This window comes from Apodemus sylvaticus, chromosome 13, assembly GCF_947179515.1.
Source record: "Apodemus sylvaticus chromosome 13, mApoSyl1.1, whole genome shotgun sequence".
NCBI classification, from domain to species: Eukaryota; Metazoa; Chordata; class Mammalia; order Rodentia; family Muridae; genus Apodemus; species Apodemus sylvaticus.
In genome coordinates, this window is record NC_067484.1 from 5,056,025 (window position 1) to 5,081,436 (window position 25,412).

Genomic DNA, 25,412 nt, shown 5'->3' on the forward strand with positions numbered 1-25,412 from the left:
GCATGTATTAATCCATACATTTGAATGAAAAGACTAGGTTGGTATGTGTACAATTTGAGGTTAGCCTGAGCCAGTAAATATTGAATTTCCAATTAAGGGACTGTCCCATGTGCAATCCTCTCTGGTACAGTTAGGTCAGGTAGGAAACTTGAGACTCAGGCTACTGGCTGCAGCTGTGTGTCAAGTTACAGATTTCAGCAGCTAACCTTGCATTTAGGAGTGAGGCCTTACCTCTACCAGGGAATGGCTTGCCTTTATTCAAATTCAGTATGCCTATGTGCTTTTCAATTTATTTATCTTTTTAAAAGTTAATTGTATTACTTTTTAAAATTCATTTTCTTTATGTATCACTTCTCTAATCTGTTTGTACTCTTCAATGTTCCCCAGTAATTAAGAATTCCATTCCTTTTTTTTTCAAGCATATTTGTTTCTATTCAGAGCAGCATTTTCTGTAGTCTTCCCTCATGTTGTGTAGTTAAAACTTCCTTTGTACACCTAATCCTGCCTCTGCTACACTGTGCCTGGAAGACACTCCTGCAAATCCTTTGAGGCTGAGCTCTGACTCGTCAGTCCTCCAATCTCCCTGGTCTGTTGGGTTTAAGGACCTGTGTAAGAACTGAATTCTCTGACCAACTTTGAAGGAAGTATAGTCACAGCACAGAAATAGATAGGGAGGAAGCCTTCCTGCCTTGACAGTAGTCAGCATTAACTATGAGAAGTCACGTAACCATTTGTAGATCATCAGTAAAAGTCCAAAGTGGCCATTTGGGGGCGGGGTTCACAGACTAGGGCAATCAAGAATCTGATTGAGGAATGGAACTTACTAGAAACAAAATTTTCGTAGTTATACTAGTTCTACCAACACAGAAATCTAGACAAACTGGTATGGCTATGTTTAACAGAAATGTATGTATCCTGTCTGAAAATGTACAACCTGGAAGAAAGGTGTAATTCTTGGTGTGCTTTAATATGTATGTCTAATCCCTGAAAAATATTGGACTGTTATAAAGCCTGTTTCAACTTTTTAAAATAATTTTTGAGATTATAATTAGATAATTTCAACCTTCTCATTCTTCCCTATTGTTAAGTCTCAAATCCTGGGACAAATGGCTGAGGTGCCTGTTTAACAAATCAAAGCAGACCTAGCTTTCAGGTTTTCCTAGAATTCCTCACAGTCCCTATCTGCTAGAGTATTGCTAGCAAATCCTGTCCTCTAGCCCAGGGGTTGAGCTGCCTTTCTCCCATCTGCCCTATGTAATAACAACCATTTTGGTTACCTGATCTTTTTCATCTAACATTTACTCTCTTGGCCTGTTGGTGTGGCTCTCCCCCTTCTCCCCCCCGCCCCCACCTTCTCCTTACATGGCTCAGGGTTGTGTCCACTATGGACTCTCACATATGTCCTCTCATTCAGTTATAGAATGTGCATGTTTGGAATTGCTCCTGGATATTCTGGAACTATATATGCTCCCAATGCTCTGAAAAATGGTGAGATGTCTCCACCCTCCACATACTTACTTTTGACATTAGTTCCCAGTTCAATTTAAATGACCTATTTCCTTCCACTTGGAGCAAACTATTTTTCTTCTATTCCACAAAGACAAGAAAGTATCACGTCAGCAAGTTTTCTTCTAAAGCAATTCAAATATCATGTTATATACACACAGCAAATGTCTGCACTTCAGTTTGGAAATCTGTTCTCAACCCACTTTCCCAGCTTACCTGTCCAAAGTATTCTCCCAGACAGAAGAGAACAAGACTATCTTAGGGTTATCATTACTTTAATGAAACAATACAGCCACGTCAACTTTTAAAAAAGAAAGCATTCAATCAGGGGTTTGCTTACAGCTTCAGGAGATATCCTCATTGAGGAGCACGGTGGCAGGCAGGCAGGTATAGTGCTAGAGAAGAATTTGAGAGCAACATTCTGATCCACAACATTTGAAACCTCAGACCCTACCCCCAGTGATATATCTGCATCTAACTGCCTAAATCACATACAATTTTAAATATATTAATCAATATCTGGTTAGTTACACGTTGTGTGTGATCATTTTCATTTAAAAGCATGAAGGCCAGAGAATTTTTGTACTTAATTTTAATATTAAAATATGTCCTGTCACTATATAAAATGCTAGAATTCAAAAATTTCACAAAACTTAAACATATCAGGACTTCACATGACAATGGATTGCTCCCTTCTCCCTGAGGTCAACGATAGAATTCTAAATAAAGTGAGAAGTCAGTTAAGTTTAAACAGTAAATGTCAGTTAGCTGTGGGTGTGTGCCAGTCATGAATTCATTTACCCTTCATATCTAGAGACAGGTGGTATTACCCTCAAACTACAGGTAATTCAGAAGTGGGCTCTTCAGTTAGCTGGTTTTTCTAACTTCACAAGGGTGGAGCAAGAACATGAACCATGAAGTGAGACCAGAGTCTCATATAGATGGTACTCCACCCATTCACCCAACACAGGGCACCTGTCTCACACATAGCTGAGCAGTTTGTTTCTGCTCATAACCTGCAAATCAAGTGTAAGTTCATATTTTGGGCTCACTTGTTATTCTTGTTCCCATCATCTCATGAAAACACACCTCTTAGATATAAGAAATTTAAAAATTAACACTTGTGTAAAACATGTTTTCATAATGTATACGCTTTAATGTTAAAATAATTAAAAATCAAATGTAAACAGTGCCTTCCACCCCCACCCAACTGCTTTAAATTCCCTGCTCATTAATAAAGAAAGTGAGAGGTCAGAAGATTATGGTGTCCAGGATCATAATTTATTAATACAAAACTCAAATCTACCACACTTTAAATTTTGTAGAAAGGTTGAGGTGTCCTTTTAAAAATAATATTTAAAAAACATACGAGGTTTTATAAAATTAAGACTAGACCAAATAATGTTGGGGTTTTGGGTAGCCTAATAAGAAATTAGGCTACAATTCACTTCCAAGCCTGCTTAAAATCTAAAATTGTGTTTCTGTAATTATAAATGAACTATGTACTGTGTGGAATATTAGTTGTAGTTTCTGATTTAGAGATTAATCATGTGGCAAACCTCTGAAAAGCACATATTAAAGGGAGCAATTATGCAATGATATTTTTAATTATTTTAGAAAAACAAAGGTTTCCAATTGGTGTCATAAGGCAGAGTGTTACAATTAAATGAGTTAGTAGTCATAAAGACTTTCAAAAACCTTCATAGCTTAGCCCAAATTAGAACATTTATTATTATTATTATTATTATTATTATTATTATTATTATTATTATCAGGACTTAGACACATTCAAAAAATATATTTGTAAAAATAAAATTGCAAATTCAGTCCTGTTATTTAAGTCTTAATATCTCACACTTTTTTTAAACAATTTTTACATAAAAATAGCTGAGCAATTTTTTCCCCTCTGTTATGTCATCATGAAACATTGAAAAAAAATGTATATATTTTTTTCCCCAAGAAAGGGTTTGTCTGTAGCCCTGGCTGACCTCGAACCTGCAGAGATCTGCCTGCCTCTGTGTCCCCAGTGCTGGAAATTATTCTTTTCTTAAAATTTAGAGCTACCTACCAAGTCAAAACATTAGAATCATCATGGGCAATACAAATGAGGAAACAAACCACATATGTGATTGCGTCAGCTCTTCAAGAGACCTTTCCATAACCTTTACTCATTTGGCATCTTTTACATTATTTCAAAAACAGGTTTCAGATGTCCTTTGCGTGAAAACCTCTAGATCTATTAAATGTCAAAAAGTTTCAAACAAAAGAAACTACAAAAATATTGCTAAAACAACACAGAGATTTCAGGACAGGGGAGCTGAGAATGTTGGGCTAGGCATGCACCTTCTTTGAAATACTCTTAAATGTTGTTTGAGCACCAATGAGCTATGGTTTTGAATGTCAGAAATCAGAACTTAAACATAGAATCCCAATTTCCTAAAAGGATTCTACTGTTGGTATCTAACCAAAGGAATTAGAGGATCAATCTTTTCCTAGATTATGAATAGAGCTGCCTTGATTCTAAAGTATGTTCTCCTGATAAGCAAACAGTACTCTGATAACACATTGAAAAGCATGAGTGAACAATTTTTTTTTATGTGAGCAATCTGGCAATGCAAATAAAAATATCCTCAAGAAGAAACATGTAAAAATTAAAAGTTTAATACAAAAAGAAATAAAACTATTTACTTACAAACCACTTACATGTATTTTTCCTAATGCACATTTTAAAAGTACAAATAGAATATGAGGATCAATATAAAGTTGTTTCACAACAGAGAACCAAAGCACTCATTCAAAAAGAAAACTATTGCAGAATACAGTGAATTACCTCTGTGCATATGTTTATTAATGCAAAGCTGTGCTTTACTCTTTTTTTTTTCCTTACTGAGAACTTATTTACAAGGAATGATTGACAAGACAAAATACATTTAACATTTGATAGTGATAAACAATAAAATGTAATAGTGGTACTTCCTATTTCTTCATGTCTCTCTCTTTACCACATTGTCATTAATGAGGCATCCATACGGACTTCAGGTCTTTTCTCCTGCAATAAGGCTTGACTATTGGAACCACTACTATGAACCTTCCCAAAGAATCTATCGAGTTTATTCTACAGAGAACTTTGTTACAGGAACTTTTAACAGTGCTTATCTCCAGAATATCTGATAATATTCTTTTATTTTCTGAACATTCCCCATGACTACATACTTACAACATTATCAATAAAGTTAAGGACCGGTGATTAAATATTAAAAATGGTTCCTTTTAAATATGAAAAGTGCACTTGGACATAGACTATGATCAGCACTTCTCTTGCTCTACAGATATACATGTTTTAATTCATTAATATGATGCAATATTGATTAGTATTGTAGCAGAAACCAGAAGCTCTCTTGGCAGCCAAAGTGGAAGCCTCAGGGTTAAACCATGTTTGTAAATGCTCAGCGGATCCTTTCAACAAACTGTAAAATACTTGAAGAACAGTACCTAAACATTACCTAATAAAAATTCTGATATTAGCTAAAATGAAGGCATCAAAATTAATAAACTGATCTGTAGTAAACATTATCACAAAATACTCACTCTTAGACATGACTGTATTCTGATGAAAGATGAGAGGTTGTGACTGTCATTGAGGCAAAGCTGAATCTAGAGAAGGGAACTAGGACCTCTCCCTTTGTTCTGAATTTAATATGTTGCTTATATTGCCTCCCATAATAGAGGTGTGAGAGTAAATTTTAAATTATTAGTTTATATATCATAAAACATGATTTCTTACTTCTGAAAACATTCATTATTAATAGAAATATTAGAAGTAATGTCAAGCTATAAAATAAAAACAAAACAAAATACTAGGAGGCTTTGGCTAAAAATCAAGATATACTAAGAGGGCCACTCCTTCCTTCAGTGGTGGACAGTGCACTCTACTAAACAGCACAGGAAAAGGCTAAATCCACCACTCATTGCATACTGTGGTTATTTTAAAAGATCAATTACAAGATTCTTCCCCCACTTCATGGGACCATATGCCATTTTCATAATATACAACAGAGTATAAGTAAAAAAGTAACATTTCTCCCTTAAAAACAACTAGTAAAAGAAAATCACTATGCTATATAAAACCACTAGATTTAAACTCAGAACCTTAAATTTCATACACAGAAAAAGTTACCAGTTCCTCTTAAAATGTCTAAATTTTAAAGATTTTTTTTATATAAATTTTATCCAAAATATAGGAGAATTGATATAGAAGGTGAAAGTACTATTTCGCTTTGCAAAAATCACATCTTCCACATTAATGGTCAATTTAGTATTTTACCCGAACTTCTTAACTCTGTCATAGAACATGCACACAGAGAAGTGTGTACATAATGGGTATCTGTAAAGTAACTGAAAAAATGATCTGGCTTTGTTTTGGACAAACTGTTCATCACTTTGTTCCAAACATCATCTTACTTATGGAAGAATTATTTTAATTCATGCGGTTGTTATTAGCAAAATACAAAGAATATGTTCTCTTCTGTAAATAGATAATGATTAAACCTCTAAAGTCAATAAATACTCTTTAATAACTTGAAATTCTATCAAATATTTTTCATCTGTGAAGTCTCAATCTTTCTTCTTTCCTAATACGTCTTTGGGCTCTTGCACAGTAGGCACTAGAGACCCATCACTGCTGGACCCTTGCTCTTTGCTCTCTTCTATCTGTTCCTGGTGTTCCATTTCACTTTTGGACACTTCATATCGTTCTTCTATATAGCCTCCATCTGTGTCAGCTGTATAGATTCCATAGCACATGATACTGATGACACCCAGTGGCAGCCCAAAAAGAAAGCAGCCCATAAGTGGAGAGCTCTTGAAGATAGACTGTGGACAGAGAAACAGTTGCACTTGAATGGAATTCTAACATAAAACACATGATGTAAATTTAAGGCCACAACAGATTTCCATCACTGCTATTGAACTCAGTTTCAATGAATTAATGTCAATACCTGAGCAATTCCTACCACATTAAAGACCAAATAAAAACTCTATACTCATACACGCACATGTGAGTGTACATGTGTGCAGAACTGGTGATGGGCAATAGGAAAATTAACCAAAAAGTCTAAGTACCTAATAAGGTCCCTTCTTTTTTCAAATTACCCATAAATACCTCTTAGATAATAATTACTGTTAGTATGTTGAACTCTAGGAAATTGCTCGTGGGTTCTTTCCATTATACATGTTCTTATGTTTTTTTTAAAGCTTCTATTGTGTGTGTGTGTGTGTGTGTAGGTGTAGCATGTGTGTAGGTGTAGGTGTAGGTGTCTGGAGGCCAGAGGTATCAGATCTCCTGCAGGTGGAGTTATGCTGGAAAATGAACTTGGGTTCATTTCCTGTCAAAAGGTACCAGCTCTTAACGGAGCCATTTATTTATAGCCCTATACACATTCTTTTCACATGACATGAGACATGTTGCTGGTGGTCAAGCCACACTAACTTACTAATTCATTTTATGTTATGTGCTATTTCCTCAGTTCTCAGATAAATAATTTTACTGAATGAGTTTTACCATAAAATGTATTGGGTCTATTACTCTGGAAGAATCCAGAGAACAAAAAAGACAATTTTGAATTGATTCACGGAATAAGAGGTAAGAAGCGGAGCAAGATAGTTTGTGACAACTAGCCCTAACCCTAAAAAGCTTCAACAATATTTAAAAGCCAGTAAGGAAAGTACTCAGATGGATGGGATCTTCCGATGTGTATCACAGGAAAAAGGAAAGAAAGTGCTCAGAACTGATGGCTATTGTGACACTGTGTAGTGGTATGAAGAACATACTGAAGACTGTTGAGAGGAAGTATGGGCTTGGGTGAAAATGAGGGCAGCTGGTGGACAAAATACCAAGTGGCTAATCCATTTGTGTGGAAACAGGAAAACAAATGTGGCTGATCAACAGAAGGATGCTATGTATGGATTTATTCAGGTACTCAAACTTACTTATCAATAAAGAAGGCTAGCTACATTTTCATGATGGCCTTGGCCTCAACAAATGAAAAGCAGCATGGAGCAGCTAGCAAGGCAGCTGGGATTAACAAATGAATGAAGGCACTATTAGAGAATTACAGACACATTTTAATTCTACAATTTAAGCCAGCCATTTTAAGAAATAAAGTACAAAAGAAAGAGGGCAAATGCAAAGAGAGAGCAGACTGAAAACCCCAATTTTTTCAGCTATTGAAGATACTAAATTAACCGTCAGAACTTACCACAATTGTAGATTTGGCATCAAATACTATTCTTTTCAATCTCTGAAAAATACTATCACCTCCTTGGGCCTTCAATTTAATAAGAATAAAATATGTTATGCACATATTAGTAGTTCATTTTTATGTTAAATAATCATGTAACTGGAAGTAAAAATTGACTTATAAAAATTACATGCGTAATCCCAAAATTCATGCTAAATATTTACACCCTCTTTTGTCTTATATTCCTATCTTATAACGTTAACATATTCTAAAGAAATCATTCTGCTTTTACTCATCATCTTTGTGGCTTGTTGAAACTGGCCCACCCTCCCTAGGCTTGGGCAACCTTTGAGTTTCTCTGGGTTGCTTTGCCACATCTAAGCAGAAACTTTCCTACTACTTAGGAACATCCTCATGCAGTCAGCTCACCAGGGAGTGCTGAGAAGCAGAGAAAAGTTCCAGGCGATATCATCTAGCTATCTCAGAAGTCTGCCCCATTCTTTGAATTGCTAAACTATAGGACTAATGAAATCACTATTATAAAAGTCCGATCAAGTTTACTAAATCACAAACAAATGAGCTCTCTTACCACAACTGAATTACTTTCAATCATAACACCATTTCTACACAATACCATATTGCTACTTACTATGTAACTAAGGGAGTTTCCCAAATTTACTGACTTTAAACCATGATAGATATGTAATGTCGGCTTTGCAGTTTATATAAAACTTAAAACAAAAATGTAAGAAAACAGTAATTAAATTATCACTGAAACAATAAAGATCCTTCTGGATTTTTTTTCACTTAAGATGTGTACTGATCACATCTGAGCAGGTTTTTATGAGTGTTACTATGAATTGTAGCTAGTTTGAAAAATACTATTTATAATTGCCAGATGCTGGAAAGAACCCAGGTATCCCTCAACAGAAGAGTGGATGCAAAAAATGTGGTATATATACACAATGGAGTACTATTCAGCTATTAGAAACAATGAATTCATGAAATTCTTAAGCAAATGGATGTAGCTAGAGAACATCATACTAAGCGAGGTAACCCAGACTCAAAAGGTGAATCATGGTATGCACTCACTAATAAGTGGATATTAACCTAGAAAACTGGAATACCCAAAACATAATCCACACATCAAATGAGGTACAAGAAGAAAGGAGGAGTGGCCCCTTGTTCTGGAAAGACTCAGTGAAGCAGTATTCGGCAAAACCAGAACGGGGAAGTGGGAAGGGGTGGGTGTGAGGACAGGGGGAGAGAAGGGGGCTTATGGGACTTTCGGGGAGTGGGGAGCTAGAAAAGGGGAAATCATTTGAAATGTAAATAAAAAATATATTGAATAAAAAAAAGAAAAATACTACAATAAGAAAATTAAAATCATATAGCCTTTATGACAATTCTTTCACATGATTATTTTTACAACTCTGCTGGACCTCTGATTCTCAATACATTTCTTGATAGTTGAAAATCTGTGACTGTTCACAGCTTTTATTAGATAATAGAAATAATTTCTGGGAACTTATATCAGTTGTCCTTAATTCAACTGACCCAAAAGGGTATTTAGTTCCAGGTAAATTCTCTAAAATCTATTATCCCAAATCCCAAATCTCTTAATATCTCTAGTCCAACACTAGAGGATAAGAATAATTTTCTTATTACTGTGATAAGCAAAGGTGTCTCAAATGACACTTTGACGGACATTTGCACCGGTAAGCTTCTGCCACACGAGAACTTTCTAATAGGCTAATTGAGACAAGAGAAAGCAGTGGGCTGAAGCAACGAATACCTTTTGTTTTCAGGATCAAAGGTAAAGAACTGCTAGTTTCTCTGCCTCCTCCCCTTTATCCTTCTGAAATGGATCTGAATTACTTACTGGTACTGTACCATCCAAAATGCTGTTAATAAACTGGACCATGTCACTGGCATCCTTAATATGTCTATCTAGCAAAAAGTACTGTTGGTTTGAAGTATTCAGTACAACTATTGTTGGGACTGTCAATTCACTAGGAAAAAAAAAAGAAAGAAAGAAAGAAAAACTCTTATTAAGCATAGCAATAAGAAATACTTACTGCTCATTTATATCTTAGAAGCTGTAGTTAGAGAAGAGATTTTTAATATCTTTACCACTGTAGTCTCCAGGAACTTTTAAAAGTTTGCATAAAATTTATCATTAATCAAGATTGTATGAAAATAATCTAAAAATCAACAGTGCGTAACAGTGGTTAAATAGAAGAATAAAATTCATGCTATGCAAAGTATAAATTTCTGAATAGTAATATATGGAATACTAATAACATTTAACCCTACCTTGGATGCTACTCAGAAACCTAGATAGGCAAGAACATAGTCTCTAGACCCATACTGTTTGAATTTGACACTTTCTCTTAATATTGCAAGATGTTAGTCCAGAAATTGAGCCTCTTACATGTATTTTTTCTTATAAAATATGGAAACCAATAATTCCTAACTTGCTACACAGCTGCATGAGAGAATTCAAGCTAAACATTTCAGAATGATAACTTTTATATTTTGAGTAAACATATACATGTTAAATACACACTAATGAGTTCTCTAGTCTACTGTCACTCTACCCAACGACAGGATACATATTTTTTAAATATATTTAAACATTCATCAAAGAGGATCATATCCTAGCACAGAAAGCCCTATTGTTATAACCTGAAAATGAAGTGGCCTGGACAGGCTCATGTGTGGAAGGCTTGGTCCCCAGCTGGTCATACTATCTTTGTAAGCAGGGAGTCTTAAATCGTTAAGCCTAGCTAGATGTGACTGGCAACAAACACTTGATGGTTTATCTTGCTTCCTTTCCTTTTCCTCTACTTTTACTTCTTAGTCACCTAAGGTGAGGAGTATCAGCCACATATTCCACCTGCCATGATACTCTACCTCATTTAAACTGAAACCAATGGAACCCACCAACATTGTCTGAGACCTATAAACTGGAGCCAAGATAAAATTTACCTACTTTAAAATGTTTCCCTCAGGTATTTGTCAGAGACAAAAGAAATAAAATAAAACAAACAAACAAAAAACCCAAAACCTTATCATACCATTCAAACCTAATTTAAGCTGATTATGATCTTGTGACTATAATTTGAGCTCAGATCTTCTACTATTTCACAATGATTAAAGTATGTATTAAATTTTTACTGTTAGATACTCTCACCTCAGATTAAGTTAGTTATTGAAACAAATCTGCTGTGTAATGTTGCAAAACATTTTTAAAAATAAATCTACTTACTGCAGAAAATTTAAAAAATGGTCTTATCAAAGTTCCTATCATATATACTGCATAGACTTTATTTCTATTAAAAGGCTATCCTTTTTATAAGATTTACAGAATATTTTTTCTCTTAGGTTTATACAAGATCAACCTTACAACTTCTATAAACAATAAATGGGCAATAAGAAATATATGAGTGTTTTTACTTTTTTTGGCACTAAAACTTTATTGTGATTTGGGGAACAATTGGAAGGGGGATAGAAATGGAAAAAATAAAAAAGATAGAGAATGGGGAGATGTGCAGCAAAAAGTTGACTTCTGCACATAGTATAGCTGTTCTAAGTATGAACTCATAGTTATGTACACAAGTTCTGCATGAGACTTAGTCTGTCAGCATTGTACCATGCATGGGGTGGGGTTGAGGGGAGGCTATAAAGTAGCCTATACCTTCCTGTGTGATTACTGGCAGTTAATAGCTGCTGGGTCAGGAGGCTATCATTTTCTTAAGTGATGTTACAAATGCTCCAGGCAATAACCTACAATGCACTCATACAAATAGCTCAAATTAAATTAAATTGGGTCAGACATATTGGGCAGAAATGTTTCAGAAATGTTGAACATTTCTGAATGGGAGAAAATTGGAGGGAATGGAGGTAAAAATAACTAAAATTTATTCTATACTTGTATCAATCTATCAATGAATTTTTAAAATTGAAAATATTAGTGTCAATTACTTCAAGTATCAATAATTACATGTGGAAGTCAGCCAACCCTCAGGAATTGGGTCTCAATATAGGAATTAAACTCAAGTTGTCGGGCCTCTGAACAAGTGCCTATATAGTGAACAACCTTAACAGCCCATAATTATCTATTAAAATTATTAAAGTTTGCATTATAAAACTACAAATATTACATATTGTAGAATGATTTGAGAACACTAAGTTATAATTCTGAAGTGGGAAATTATCTTCTATATTAAAGAATGAAATTAAATCTCTGCGCCTACAGAGATGGCTCAGCAGTTAAGAGAACTGGCTACTCTTCTAGATGTCCTGAGTTCAATTCTAAGCAACCACATGGATCTATAAAGTGACCTGATACCCTCTCCTGGTAAGCAGGTAAATATGCACATATACAAAATAATTAAATCTAAACAAAATCTTAGAAAAAGAAGAAAATTATATCTCAATGAATTCAAAATTCAGTTTTTATAAAATAAAATAAGACATTTAATACGAGAATGTCAGCACCAGAAAATGACCAGTAGTTTTGTTGTTTTGTTTTTACAGCTAATTAAGTTATTTCCTATCTCTCAAAATTAGAGATATCAAAGTTGAAAAACTGCTATCAAAACCATCAACACTCTACTTACTCCATCAGCAAAGTGTTTATATAGTCGTTTCCATCCATGTGGCCAAACTGAAAATCTCTTTGAAACACAGCAACAACAAAGAGAAAGAAGGGAAAGAGCAGAATAATTAGATTAAAAAAAAAGGGGGACACAACAAACCAGAAATTGGTAAACATATAATAATGAACACGGAAATATCTATGATATTTAATAAGACTATGTTCTATTGATAAGGAAGTACAAGAGCAGCAACCACAATCTGGGCATTTCACCTCACTGTATACATGTTAAAAAGGCAGAGAAATGTGCTACAAGTAAAATACTAGGAAAGCTGATTTACTGTGAAATAGGACAACTTAAAAAAGGTCAGATACCATGTACCAGTAGAACTGCACAATGAGCTTTTTGGTAGATTGGAATATGAAGAAAATAATGAATCCTACAAGTTTCTAGTGCTGTTTTTGATAACAGCAACAAACCCAAACATTTGAAATACAGCAAAAATTCTTATTCCTAAGTAAATTTTCCATTTCATTAATTTTTTCGAAATTTTGTTATAGTCATCTACCTGTTCATTTAAATTATTTCCAATTTACAAATTTATGTCCATATCTTCCTACCATAAAACATATGTCAAACACTCTCAGGAAGCAATAATGGGCTGAATATAAATGCAGCTACTCTAACGTGAAAGATGCATGGATCCTCATGCTGATGGGAAGATCCAGGTCAATCAATTCTTGAGTCACCTTTCAAAGCATGAGATATGGACTCTTATATGAAAGCCTAGGGCCAAATGTGCTTGAAATTTCCACGGTTTGGAACATTTTCACATAAACGATTAGCTCCCTAGGGCAGGAACCAAAGTGTTAATTACAGAATTCACGTTTTCCCCCGTATATACTTTATACACATATCCTGAAGGAAATTTTACACAATTCTTTAAAAATGAATTTGTGTCCTGACTACTATCATGGGAAGGCAGGTGTGGAATTTTCTATTTAGTGCCATGTAGTCCATGCATTTAGACCTTAGAGCATCTCAGATGTCAGACTTAAACTTTAAAGATTATGGATGCTCGACTTACATCTTTTGATTTACTGCACTGTAATGCCAAATTAAACAAAGACAACCTCTCAAACAAAGACAGCTTTTCAGAACACATGCACATACCTATGGAAGTGGTCTCTGAAATCTCTAGCAACTTCCTGAATAATTGACTTTAATCTATGGAAGAACAAATATATAAATATTTCAGCTCTTCAATTAAAAAGTTTAATTACAACATTTGTTGTCTTATCTAAGTACTACAGATAAAAAAAGATACTCTAAGGAGATTATAAAAATCTGATCTGGATGACATTTGAAGCTTAAGTCCATTGCAAAGCAACCATACCTGGTATGCTCAAGTGATGTATTTTTCTCATCAATAACTGCAATGGCCACAAGCTTTCCTAAAATTAAGAATAATATCTTTCATTTTCTTGAATTGAATATGACATAACTCATATTATACTTGTAAAATATTACTTCTGTAAATGTGAAGTATCATAATATGTTTCTAAACATTAACTGCAATCATCATTTATATGTTATACAAAATTAACCCAACATCTTATGGTACAATGCTTGCAGCCTGGACCAGTAAATTAGTTAACTGCAAATGATAAATTTCTTCTACCTCTAGTAGGTAAATAATAATACATTTTCTGTAATTTCTCTATTAAAATGTATGTAATCCATAGACTGACACAGTATTTGTTGAAAGGTACACCATAAAGAAGATGTTGATTTTAAAAAGTTTACTAAAAATTGTTGTTGCTAAAAACACCCCCCCCCCAAAAAAAAACCAACAATAACAACAACAAAACCAATAGTTTATAACACTAAAATGATTTTTTTTGTGTGGCAATTTTCTGTTACAATTTCACCAGTAATGGCATATAGAATAAAATTGAGTACTATTCCTGTAGTATTAGTAAGACAGTAATTCATATGCCTATTGATGATGTTCAGGAGGGTAGAATAATGTAATAACAGAACAGTGGTATTCTGGTGGTATTGATGTGGGTAGAAGATGTTATGTTCTCAGCACTGTTCCAAGCCCTGGGAGAACAAAGGTGAGAAACAACTGTGTAACTGAACTTCAGGAATCTCCCGTTTATCTTAGGAAATCACGTTCTTTAGATCTATGGAGATAGTTAAGTGAATTTATATACGTAAACACACTAAAGTATTATTTCACTTAGGGCAGGAATACAAATGTAGGCCTAACTTAAAAAAATGAGTGTCACTGTACATTATTTTGATACTTTTCCTAATCTTAGTCTGCATAATACATCTCTAATACAACTATATGATCTCAACTTACTGTTAGTTTTCGTTGAAAACATCAGTCCATAAAGATTATTTTTTGAAATATTTCATGTACTAGTCAGTGCTTAATTTTTCTTGCTTTTATTTAGTTTTTAAACTGCATTTCTATTTCATGACCATGAAACCCTGAGAGGAGACACATAGTCTAAGTTTATATAATACATTCCTAAGATGCTTCTTATAACTTAAAGTTTGTATGCGTTGGTAACTTTTATACTTCTATTTATTTTTTTGCTTTGTCAATTTCTACCATATGACCTTAAGCAATGAACAATATAACTGTACTCACTCACAAGTAACAGTAGACCTTTAAAGACGATGAGAAGGCTTCACTCTAACTAGTACCTTCATGATTTTTGTTTTTCCCTCATTCCCTGTCTTCCTCATCACCATCAGTTGTTAGTAAGCCTTCTCTTTCACTACACTGACCATCATATCAGAGTACATATCCATGGTAGTATAAGCCTCAATTCTTCGAAAGCAGAACTAGCAAACATAAGTCTACTTTAATTAGGAAATTAAAAGAACCAGTAAATACATATTCAATTAAAATTACTGGCCTTAAAAGAACCAGTAAATACATATTCAATTAAAGAAAAATTCTGTAATGAAACAGGAATGGAGGAATGGCCATCTGCTTGTTACCTGTGTCTCCAAGTTCATACAAAAGAAAACCATCCATAGTAAGGTAGTTCTGAAACCTCTCTCTGCTGATCCATGAGGACAGATCGCCATCTTCATACTCTTGAAACAAAGCGAAAGAAATACAGCAGAGTACAAGATAGTTACAATGTCTCAATCTAGCAAACTGAATAAAGTATTTAACACAATGTTATAATTATAAAACCTTAAGCTGGTGCTTATGTAGTTTATTCTACTCAATTAGATGTAAAAAAGGATTGATGAACAAAGCAATTATTTATTATAGCATCACTAAAATTACCAAAGAACAATTAAAATAAATTAAAATGCCCAAGTCAAAACAGTATGTTTTGCAACATATTAAGAAAGTCCAGTTTTAAGTTTAAAAAGAAATTACAATACATAGTTATTATAGACTGAATATTCATTTGAAAAACAAAATAAAAAAGATAGTGACAAAATGATCAAATGAAAACATATATTCCTAAATGACAGCCTAGTGAAGGTGTTACCTGGTTCTTATCATTGTGGGTAATTTGTATTGTAATTTCTTTGCTCCTGTTTATTAGATTTTTATCTTATTTACAATTCTTTCTCATATCTACGACTTAAACATAAAACACAGGACATTAGCTTATTACTTCCTTTTCTAGGCAGACAGGAAATATTACATCCTGATTAAAAATATAGTTGTGAAATACTTCTGGAAACAGGGCAATGGCACGAAGAAACCATTAAAAGTAGAGGTCTTTAATCGCCTGTAGGGTACTCACGAACTGAAGGGTGTGATTTTCCTTTCCTGTCACTTACATTGCTACATAAACTATCTTAATCAATCATATCTATAAAATAAATGCCAAATTGAAGTAATTTATAAAGTTGGATTTAGAAATTGGAAAACTGAACCTAAAAATTCAAGTTGATTACTAGGCTAGAATATTCATTCCATGGTAATGGTAATTTTCCTAAGGACTGTACAATGTGATAAATTAAAAACTCTTCAGGTGAGAATTCTTTGTTTAACTCTGTACCCCATTTTTTAATAGGGTTGTTCGGTTTTCTGGAGTCTAACTTCTTGAGTTCTTTATATATATTGGATATTAGCCCTCTATCTGATGTAGGATTGGTGAAGATCTTTTCCCAATTTGTTGGTTGCCGATCTGTCCTCTTGATGGTGTCCTTTGCCTTACAGAAACTCTGTAACCTTATGAGGTCCCATTTGTCAATTCTTGCTCTTAGAGCATACGCTATTGGTGTTCTGTTCAGAAACTTTCTCCCTGTACCGATGTCCTCAAGGGTCTTCCCCAGTTTCTTTTCTATTAGCTTCAGAGTGTCTGGCTTTATGTGGAGGTCCTTGATCCATTTGGATTTGAGCTTAGTACAAGGAGACAAGGATGGATCAATTCGCATTCTTCTGCATGCTGACCTCCAGTTGAACCAGCACCATTTGTTGAAAAGGCTATCTTTTTTCCATTGGATGTTTTCAGCCTCTTTGTCGAGGATCAAGTGGCCATAGGTGTGTGGGTTCATTTCTGGATCTTCAATCCTGTTCCATTGATCCTCCTGCCTGTCACTGTACCAATACCATGCAGTTTTTAACACTATTGCTCTGTAGTATTGCTTGAGGTCAGGGATACTGATTCCCCCAGATTTTCTTTTGTTGCTGAGAATAGTTTTAACTATCCTGGGTTTTTTGTTGTTCCAGATGAATTTGATAATTGCTCTTTCTAACTCTGTGAAGAATTGAGTTGGGATTTTGATGGGTATTGCATTGAATCTGTATAGTGCTTTAGGCAAAATGGCCATTTTAACTATATTGATTCTACCGATCCATGAGCATGGGAGGTTTTCCCATTTTTTGAGGTCTTCTTCCATTTCCTTCTTCAGAGTCTTGAAGTTCTTGCCATACAGATCTTTTGCATGTTTGGTAAGAGTCACCCCAAGATACTTTATACTGTTTGTGGCTATTGTGAAGGGGGTCACCTGAAGAACTTCGGATGGCGGAGAAGCATCTTAAAAAATGCTCCACTTCATTAGTCATTAGGGAAATGCAAATCAAAACAACCCTAAGATTTCATCTTACACCAGTCAGAATGGCTAAGATTAAAAATTCAGGAGACAGCAGGTGTTGGAGAGGGTGCGGAGAAAGAGGAACACTCCTCCACTGCTGGTGGGGTTGCAAATTGGTACAACCACTCTGGAAAGCAGTCTGGCGGTTCCTCCGAAAACTGGGCACCTCACTTCCAGAAGATCCTGCTATACCACTCCTGGGCATATACCCAGAGGATTCCCCACCATGTAATAAGGATACATGCTCTACTATGTTCATAGCAGCCCTATTTATAATTGCCAGATGCTGGAAAGAACCCAGGTATCCCTCAACAGAAGAGTGGATACAAAAAATGTGGTATATCTACACAATGGAGTACTATTCAGCCATTAGAAACAATGAATTCATGAAATTCTTAGGCAAATGGATGGAGCTAGAGAACATCATACTAAGTGAGGTAACCCAGACTCAAAAGGTGAATCATGGTATGCACTCACTAATAAGTGGTTATTAACCTAGAAAACTGGAATACCCAAAACATAATCCACACATCAAATGAGATACAAGAAGAAAGCAGGAGTGGTCCCGGGTTCTGGAAAGACTCAGTGAAACAGTATTTGGCAAAACCAGAACGGGGAACTGGGAAGGGGTGGGAGGGAGGACAGGGGAAGAGAAGGGGGCTTACGGGACTTTCGGGGAGTGGGGGGGGGGCTAGAAAAGGGGAAATCATTTGAAATGTAAATAAATTATATCAAATAAAAAAAAAAAAGTTATCTTCTAATGTGACACTGATTGAAATGACATCTTTCTTTTATTCCTAAATTTGTAATTTATCTCAGCACTGTGCTTCTTCCCTTTCTCTTTCTTTTCTTTGTTTAAGTGTTCACAGTGTATTTCTTTTTTTAAGATGTATTTATTTATTATATGTAAATACACTGTAGCTAGACTGCCCTACCTGGGGATTCATCCCATAAACAGTCTCCAAACCCAGACTACTATGGATGACAAGGAGTGTATACCAAAAGGAGCATGCCATGGTTGTCACCAGAGGGGCCCTGACAGAGCCTTACAAATATAGAGGCAGATGCTAGCAGCCAACCATTGGTCTGGGCGTGGGGTCCCCAATAGAGGAGCTGGAGAGTGGTCCAGAGGAGTTGAAGGGGTTTACAACCCCATTGGAAGAGCAACGTTGTTGACCACCCAGACGCCCAAGGACTCCCAGGGACTAAACCATCAACCAAGGAGTCCAGCCAAAAATGTGGCAGAGGAATGCCTTATTGGGCATCAGTGGGAGGAGTGGTCCTTGGCCAGGTAAAGGCTCAATAGATGCCCCCAACAAAGGGAAATCGAGGGGGTGGGAGTGGGTCGGGTGAAGGGCATATACATAAAGGCAGGGAGTGGGAGGAGGGTTTGGGGGTCTTTTGGGGGGGGGAATCTGGAAAGGTTTTACCATTGGAAATGTAAATGAAGATAATATTCAATAAATAAAATTTTAAAAAAAGAAAAAAAAAAAAAAAAGAAAAAAAAAAAAAAAAAAAACTCTTCAAAAAACTATCCCTGTGGTACTATCCAAATGTTTCCAGATTCATAAATAACTAGTAGCAGAATAAACATCTGAGGTATTATGAGATCTATTGTTCACCTGAAGGCTTCAGGCAGGGTCAAAATTGGCAACAAATCTGGGCATATACAATACCCTCAGGAACTGCACCTACTACTTCTCTCTCAAACATAAATGACATCTGAAGTGGAAAGTAAGGTGAAAGGAGAGGGACTTTCTTTAGGCAGGTACAGAGAATATATATATAAATCTAGACAAGCATGACTAGTTATGTTTTATTTATTTTTTAATTTTCAAAAAAGAATCAAAGGTAACTGTAGCTCTCTAAGTTACCAACCTCTTAGCAGAACTAGAATAAGAGATTTAATGGCTGAATCTAGATACTGCTAGATCTTAACTTGGTTTAAGAAAACACTTTAAAAATACTAAAAGAGTTTCAATGGTCAAGTATACAATGAGCACTTCTGCTAGCAGTTCCATAATCAAAAAAAAGGTAAATAAAGACATATATGGGTTCTTTTCTTTCTATTTTTATATGCACAAGTTCCTCTTATGTTCATTTCACTAACTATCCCCTGAATGAATGAACCTATGAACAGATTTGCTGTTCATAGATCTCCTTATTTAATGTTCTAGTGATGTACGACATTTATCTGCCATACTATCCACTGCATGAATCATTTAAAGGATAAAAATAATATAATATTAAGTAGGTATTGTATTTTACCAAGTAATAGGATACACCCAATGTGTAGTAATATATAGCATGCAGTAATGACAATTATATATCAAGAACTTAAAGTTAGTTCGATTAAACACAATAAAAAATAGAAAATGCTTAGTTTTCTCAACTCAGTTATCAAAATAACATGTTCAATGACTAAAATAATGAAAATACTTTTTTTGCTTCAGTGGTCCAATAACCAAGAAGGTTAAAAATATAACCCACATTTTAAAAAAAAGATTCAGGAAACACTGACAATTAGGACAAAATGCCATTAGGCTTGCTTTGAAATGCTTCATAAGAGAAACAATAAAACAGAATCAACTGCAGTAAGGTCCTCTTAACTATTTATTTTACTGTGAGTACTAGGGTTTTACTATGCCATTCTTTTTATGACTTATGAAAGATAGCAAAATAAAATTTAAATAAAATGAAATATTCATTTCTAGGAAATGTTTTCTGACAGAGGGGGAGAAATACCTAAACAGGGCATAAAGGTTTCATTCTGCTGAGGATGTTTTATTTTATCTATGTATGATGAAAGTTAGCTAGCTATCCTTCTAAAATTAAGTCTGAACATTTTAATGCACAGAAATAGAATACAGCTTATTTCTTAAGGTGGCAAATAATTTCACACACACACACACACACACACATGCACACAAAATCATTGTTAGCAACTAAGAATGAAAGTTTACTGATTAGAAAACTACTGAAGGGTTAAAAGATCACTCTACCATATGTGACACTGGTAGCACTTACAAAATCTTTTATAAATGCCTCCTTATAACAATGTTTTAATTATCAAAGGCTTTATATGAGTTAAAGCTTTGTAACTTACCATCATAAACAAAATAAGTATCATCTTTGAAAACAAGCACAGCGGGCATCTCTTTCAGTGTCACGTACTGCAGAAGAATATTAGACATTTAACTTTTAACACTAGCAGTTCAATTAGTAACCACAATTTCAAAAGCATTGAAAGAAACTAGAAAAAAAAGCCATACACACAAAAACTAAAGATTAAAAAGAGTATATATTAAGTTCAGCCAAATTTTATATCTGAATGTTTTCAGATACTTCCCTGGAAATATCATGCTTGATATAAGAAAAACGAAGAACTACTTTTAGGAGTTCTTCATTTTAGGAACAGCATTCTGAGTAGGAAAAGATAAAGTTGAATCTGGAGCACAGAACAGCAGGACCTAAGCCCACCTAAGGATGTCATGCCCCACCATTCACCAGCTATGTGATATTCAGTCACTTCATCTAGGGTCAATTGCATCATCCTAGAAACATAAAGCCTATGACAGCATCTATCTCACAGGATAATTATGAATGACATTAGGTAACAAGTACTCTACAAACTATTTTTTAAAACACAATTGTCATTCATAAGATATCACCTAAAAGAACCTCCTTCTATTTTGTATTTCAAAAGGGTAAAATTATGACAATCATTAGACAAATAATTTGGATAGACAATTACCTATGAGTACATGAAACATGAAAATAACAGTAAATAAAGGAATTCAGGTACATCTTACCATAGAGGCAATATGATAAATGACCTTATAATGACACATTATTACTAAAATTACATGTTATTAAAAAAACTACTTCAGGTAGTGAAAAAGCTCTCAACTATGACTAGATTCACCCTTTCTTAGACACTCACCCACTAAAATGATATGATGTTTCTATTTTCAGTTTGAGGCTTTGATCCCCTTCAAATGAATGAAGTGGTCATTCCTGGAAGGGCTTAAAGCAGATAATCTAGTCCCATCTCTCTTTTACTCCTCTATTCCTTGATGATTATTATCACACCGATGTGAGTGCTGGGTCTGGTCTTAAAGTTTTCAGTTTTTTCTTTTTAAAAATAAAGTGTCGATCTTCACTCCTGCGACTGAGCGGGCCTTTACAGCCAGGAACGCAGGGAGCACTCAAGTGTCTGATCAGTTGGGACTCAGTCTCCCAGGGTTCTACCTGTACTCAGGAATTGGGCAACACTATAGCCATCTATGCACCTATCCTGCCAGGGGACATCTCTGCAAGGAGTCCAACATTTAGAGGTGAGGCTGCCCTCTGCTCCTGTGACTCAGCAAGAAGGTACAGCCAGGAACACAGGGAACACCCGAGTGTCAGACCAGCTGGGGCAGGGTCTACCAGGACCTACCTGCCCCAGAACCTGGGCAGTGCCACAGCACTCTGTGCCAGGGGAAAGCCAGTCACCCAGGGGTGCTGAGACAGGCTTACAGGCACACAGGAGGGACAAGCACCAGCTGGAGACAGCAGGCCCAACTAACACCAGAGATAACCAGATGGCAAAAGGCAAATGTAGGAATGTTACACACAGAAATCAGGTCAACGTGGTACCATCTAAACCCAATTCTCCCACAACAGCAAGTCCTAGATACCCCAACACACCAGAAAAGCAAGATTTGGATTTCAAATCACAGCTCATGATACTGATAGAGGGCTTAAGAAGGGCATAAATAACTCCCTTAAAAATACAGAAGAACACAGGTAACAGGTAGAGGTCCTTAAAGAATTACAGGAAAGCACAAAAACAGGTGAAGGAATTGAACAAAACCATACAGAATCTAAAAATATAGGTAGAAACAAAGAAATTACAAAGGGAAACAACTCTGGACATAGAAGTCAGGAGTCATGGATCCAAGCATCAACAACAGAATACAAGAGATAGAAGAGAGAATCTCAGATGCAGAAGATTCCATAGAAAGCATTGACAAGACAAAAACTACAAAATGCAAAAAGCTCCTGACCCAAAACATCCAGGAAATCAAGGACAAAATGAGAAGGCCAAATCTAAGGATTATAGGTATAGAAGACAGTGAAGATTAAAGGGCCAGTAAATGTCTTCAACAAAATTATAGAAGAAAATTTCCCTAAGCTAAAGAAAGAGATGCCTATGAACATACAAGAAGCCTACAGAACTCTAAATAGATTTGACTAGAAAAGAAATTCCTCAAAACGCCAAATACATTAAACAAAGAAAGAATATTAATAGCAGTAAGGGAAAAAGGTCAAGTAACATATAAAGGTAGACCTATTAGAATTACACCTGACTTCTCACCAGAGACTATGAAGGCCAGAAGATCCTGGGCAGATGTCATACAGACCCTAAGGGAACACAAATGCCAACTCAAGCTGCTATACCCAGTAAATCTCTCAATTACCAAAGATAGAAAAACCAAGGTATTTCATGACAAAAACAAATTTACACAATATCTTTCCACAAATGCAGCCCTTCAAAAGATAATGAATGAAGAACACCAACAAAAGCAGGGAAACTAAACACTAGAAAAAGCAAGAAATTAATCTTCTTTCAACAAACCCAAAAGAAGATAGCCACACAAACATAAAAATCACATCAAAAATAGCAGGAAGCTACAATCACTATTCCTTAATATCTCTTAACATCAATGGACTCAATTCCCCAATAAAAAGACATAGACTAACAGACTGGATACTTAAACAGGACCAAGTGTCAAAGACAAACACTACCTCAGAATAAAAGGCTGGAAAACATTTGTTCCAAGCAAAGGGTTCCAGAAAACAACCCGGAGTAGTTATTCTAATATTGGATGAAGTTGACTTTCAACCAAAAGTCATCAAAAAAGACACAGAAGGACACTTCATACTCATCAAAGGAAAAATCTACCAAGAACTCACAATTCTGAACTTCTATGCTCCAAATGCCAGGGCACCCTCATTTGTAAAAGAAACTTTACTCAAGCTTAAAGCACATATTGTACCTCACAGAATAATTGGGGGTGACTTCAACACCCCACTTTCCTCAATGAACAGATCAGGAAAACACAAACTAAACAGAGACACAGTGAAACTAACAAAAGTTTTGGAACAAATGGATTTAACATATATCTAAAAGAACATCTCATCCTAAATCAAAATAATAGACCTTCTTCTCAGCACCTCATGGTACCTTCTCCAAAACTGACCATATAATTGGACACAAAACAGACCTCAACAGATATAAGATCGAACTAATCCCATGCCTCCTATCAGATCACTATGGAGTAAGGGTGATCTTCAATAGGAACAAAAAACAACAGAAAGCCCACATACACATGGGAGCTGAACAATGCTCTTCTCAATGATACCTTGGTCAAGGAAGAAATAAGGAAAGAAATCAAAGACTTTTTAGAATTTAATGAAAATAAGGGTACAACATATCTAAATTTATGGGACACAATGAAAGCAGTGGTAAGAAGAAAACTCATATATCTGAGTGGCTCCAAAAAGAAGCTGGAGAGAGCATACACTAGCAGCTGAACAGCATGCCTGAAAGCTCTAGAACAGAAAGAAGTTAATACACTCAAGAGGAGAAGGCAGGAATTCATCAAATTCAGGGCTGAAATCAACCAAGTAGAAAAAAAAGAACTATACAAAAGAATCAACAAAACTAGAAGCTGGTTCTTTGAGAAAATCAATAAGATAAATAATTCCTTACCCAGACTAACCAGAGGGCACAGAGACAGCATCCAAATTAAAAAAATCAGAAATGAAAAGGGAGATATAACAACAGAAACCAAGGAAATTCAAAAAAATCATCAGATCCTACTACAAAAGCCTATACTCAATGCAACTGGAAAATCTGGATAAAATGGACAATTTCCTAGACAGATACCAAATACCAAAATGCAATCAGAATCAGATAGACCATCTAAACAGTTCCATAACCCCTAAAGAAACAGAAGCGGTCATTGAAAGTCTCCCAACCAAAAAAAAAGCACAGGACTAGATGGTTTTAGTACAAAATTCTATCAGACCTTCAAAGAAGACCTAACACCAATACTCTTTACTCCACAAAATAGAAACAAAAAGAATACTATTCAACTCATTCTATGAAGCCACAATTACGCTGATACCAAAGCCATACAATGATACAAAAATGATAGAGAACTTCAGACAAATTTCCCTTATGAGTTTTGATGCAAAAATACTCAATAAAAATCTTACCAACCAAATCCAAGAACATATCAAAACGATCATTCACCATGATCAAGTAGGCTTCATCCCAGGGATAGAGGGATGGTTCAATATAAGGAAATCCATCAATGTAATCTACTACATAAACAAACTCAAAGAATAAACCACATTGTCCTTTCAGTAGATGTTGAAAAAGCATTTGACAAATTTCAGCATCCTTTCATGTTAAACATCTTGGAAAGAACAGGAGTTCCGGGCCTATAACTAAACATAGTAAAAGCAATATACAGCAAACCAGTAGCCAACATCAAACTAAATGGTGAGAAACTTGAAGCAATCCCACTAAAATCAGGAACTAGAGAAAGCTGCCCTCTCTATATATATTTATTCAATATAGTACTTGAAGTTCTAGCTAGAGCAATTAAACAACAAAAGGAGGTCAAAGGGATACAAATTGGAAAGGAAGAAGTTAAATTATCACTATTTGCAGATGATACTTAAGTAACCTAAAAGACTCCAGAGAACTCCTACAGCTGATAAAAAAAACTTCAGCAAAGTAGCCAGATATAAAATTAACTAAGTAGCCTTATTCTACTCAAAGGATAAACAGGCTGAGAAAGAAATTAGGGAATCAACACCCTTCACAATAGCCACAAACAGTGCAAAGTATCTTGGGGTGATTCTAACCAAACAAGTGAAGGACCTGTATGACAAGAACTTCAGGTCTCTTAAGAAA

At 35.2% G+C, this 25,412-nt stretch overlaps 1 protein-coding gene across 2 annotated transcripts in view; it reads right to left on the reverse strand.

The window, feature by feature from the left end:
- Window positions 1–1,764: 1,764 nt before the first annotated feature.
- Window positions 1,765–25,412, reverse strand: part of Tmx3 (thioredoxin related transmembrane protein 3) — a 41,966-nt gene continuing 18,318 nt past the window's right edge. The window contains exons 9-16 of one of the 2 annotated variants that reach the window (XM_052155320.1): window positions 20,544–20,610; window positions 15,371–15,469; window positions 13,746–13,803; window positions 13,523–13,576; window positions 12,371–12,427; window positions 9,628–9,757; window positions 7,764–7,832; window positions 1,765–1,901 (exon numbers count right to left, since the gene is read on the reverse strand). In XM_052155320.1, the coding sequence (XP_052011280.1) occupies window positions 1,851–1,901; window positions 7,764–7,832; window positions 9,628–9,757; window positions 12,371–12,427; window positions 13,523–13,576; window positions 13,746–13,803; window positions 15,371–15,469; window positions 20,544–20,610 (585 nt within the window). In that variant the 3' untranslated portion in view covers window positions 1,765–1,850. Of the gene's footprint in view, window positions 1,902–4,151; window positions 6,379–7,763; window positions 7,833–9,627; window positions 9,758–12,370; window positions 12,428–13,522; window positions 13,577–13,745; window positions 13,804–15,370; window positions 15,470–20,543; window positions 20,611–25,412 lie in introns of those variants that run through there. The other variant, XM_052155318.1, reaches the window with a different exon arrangement.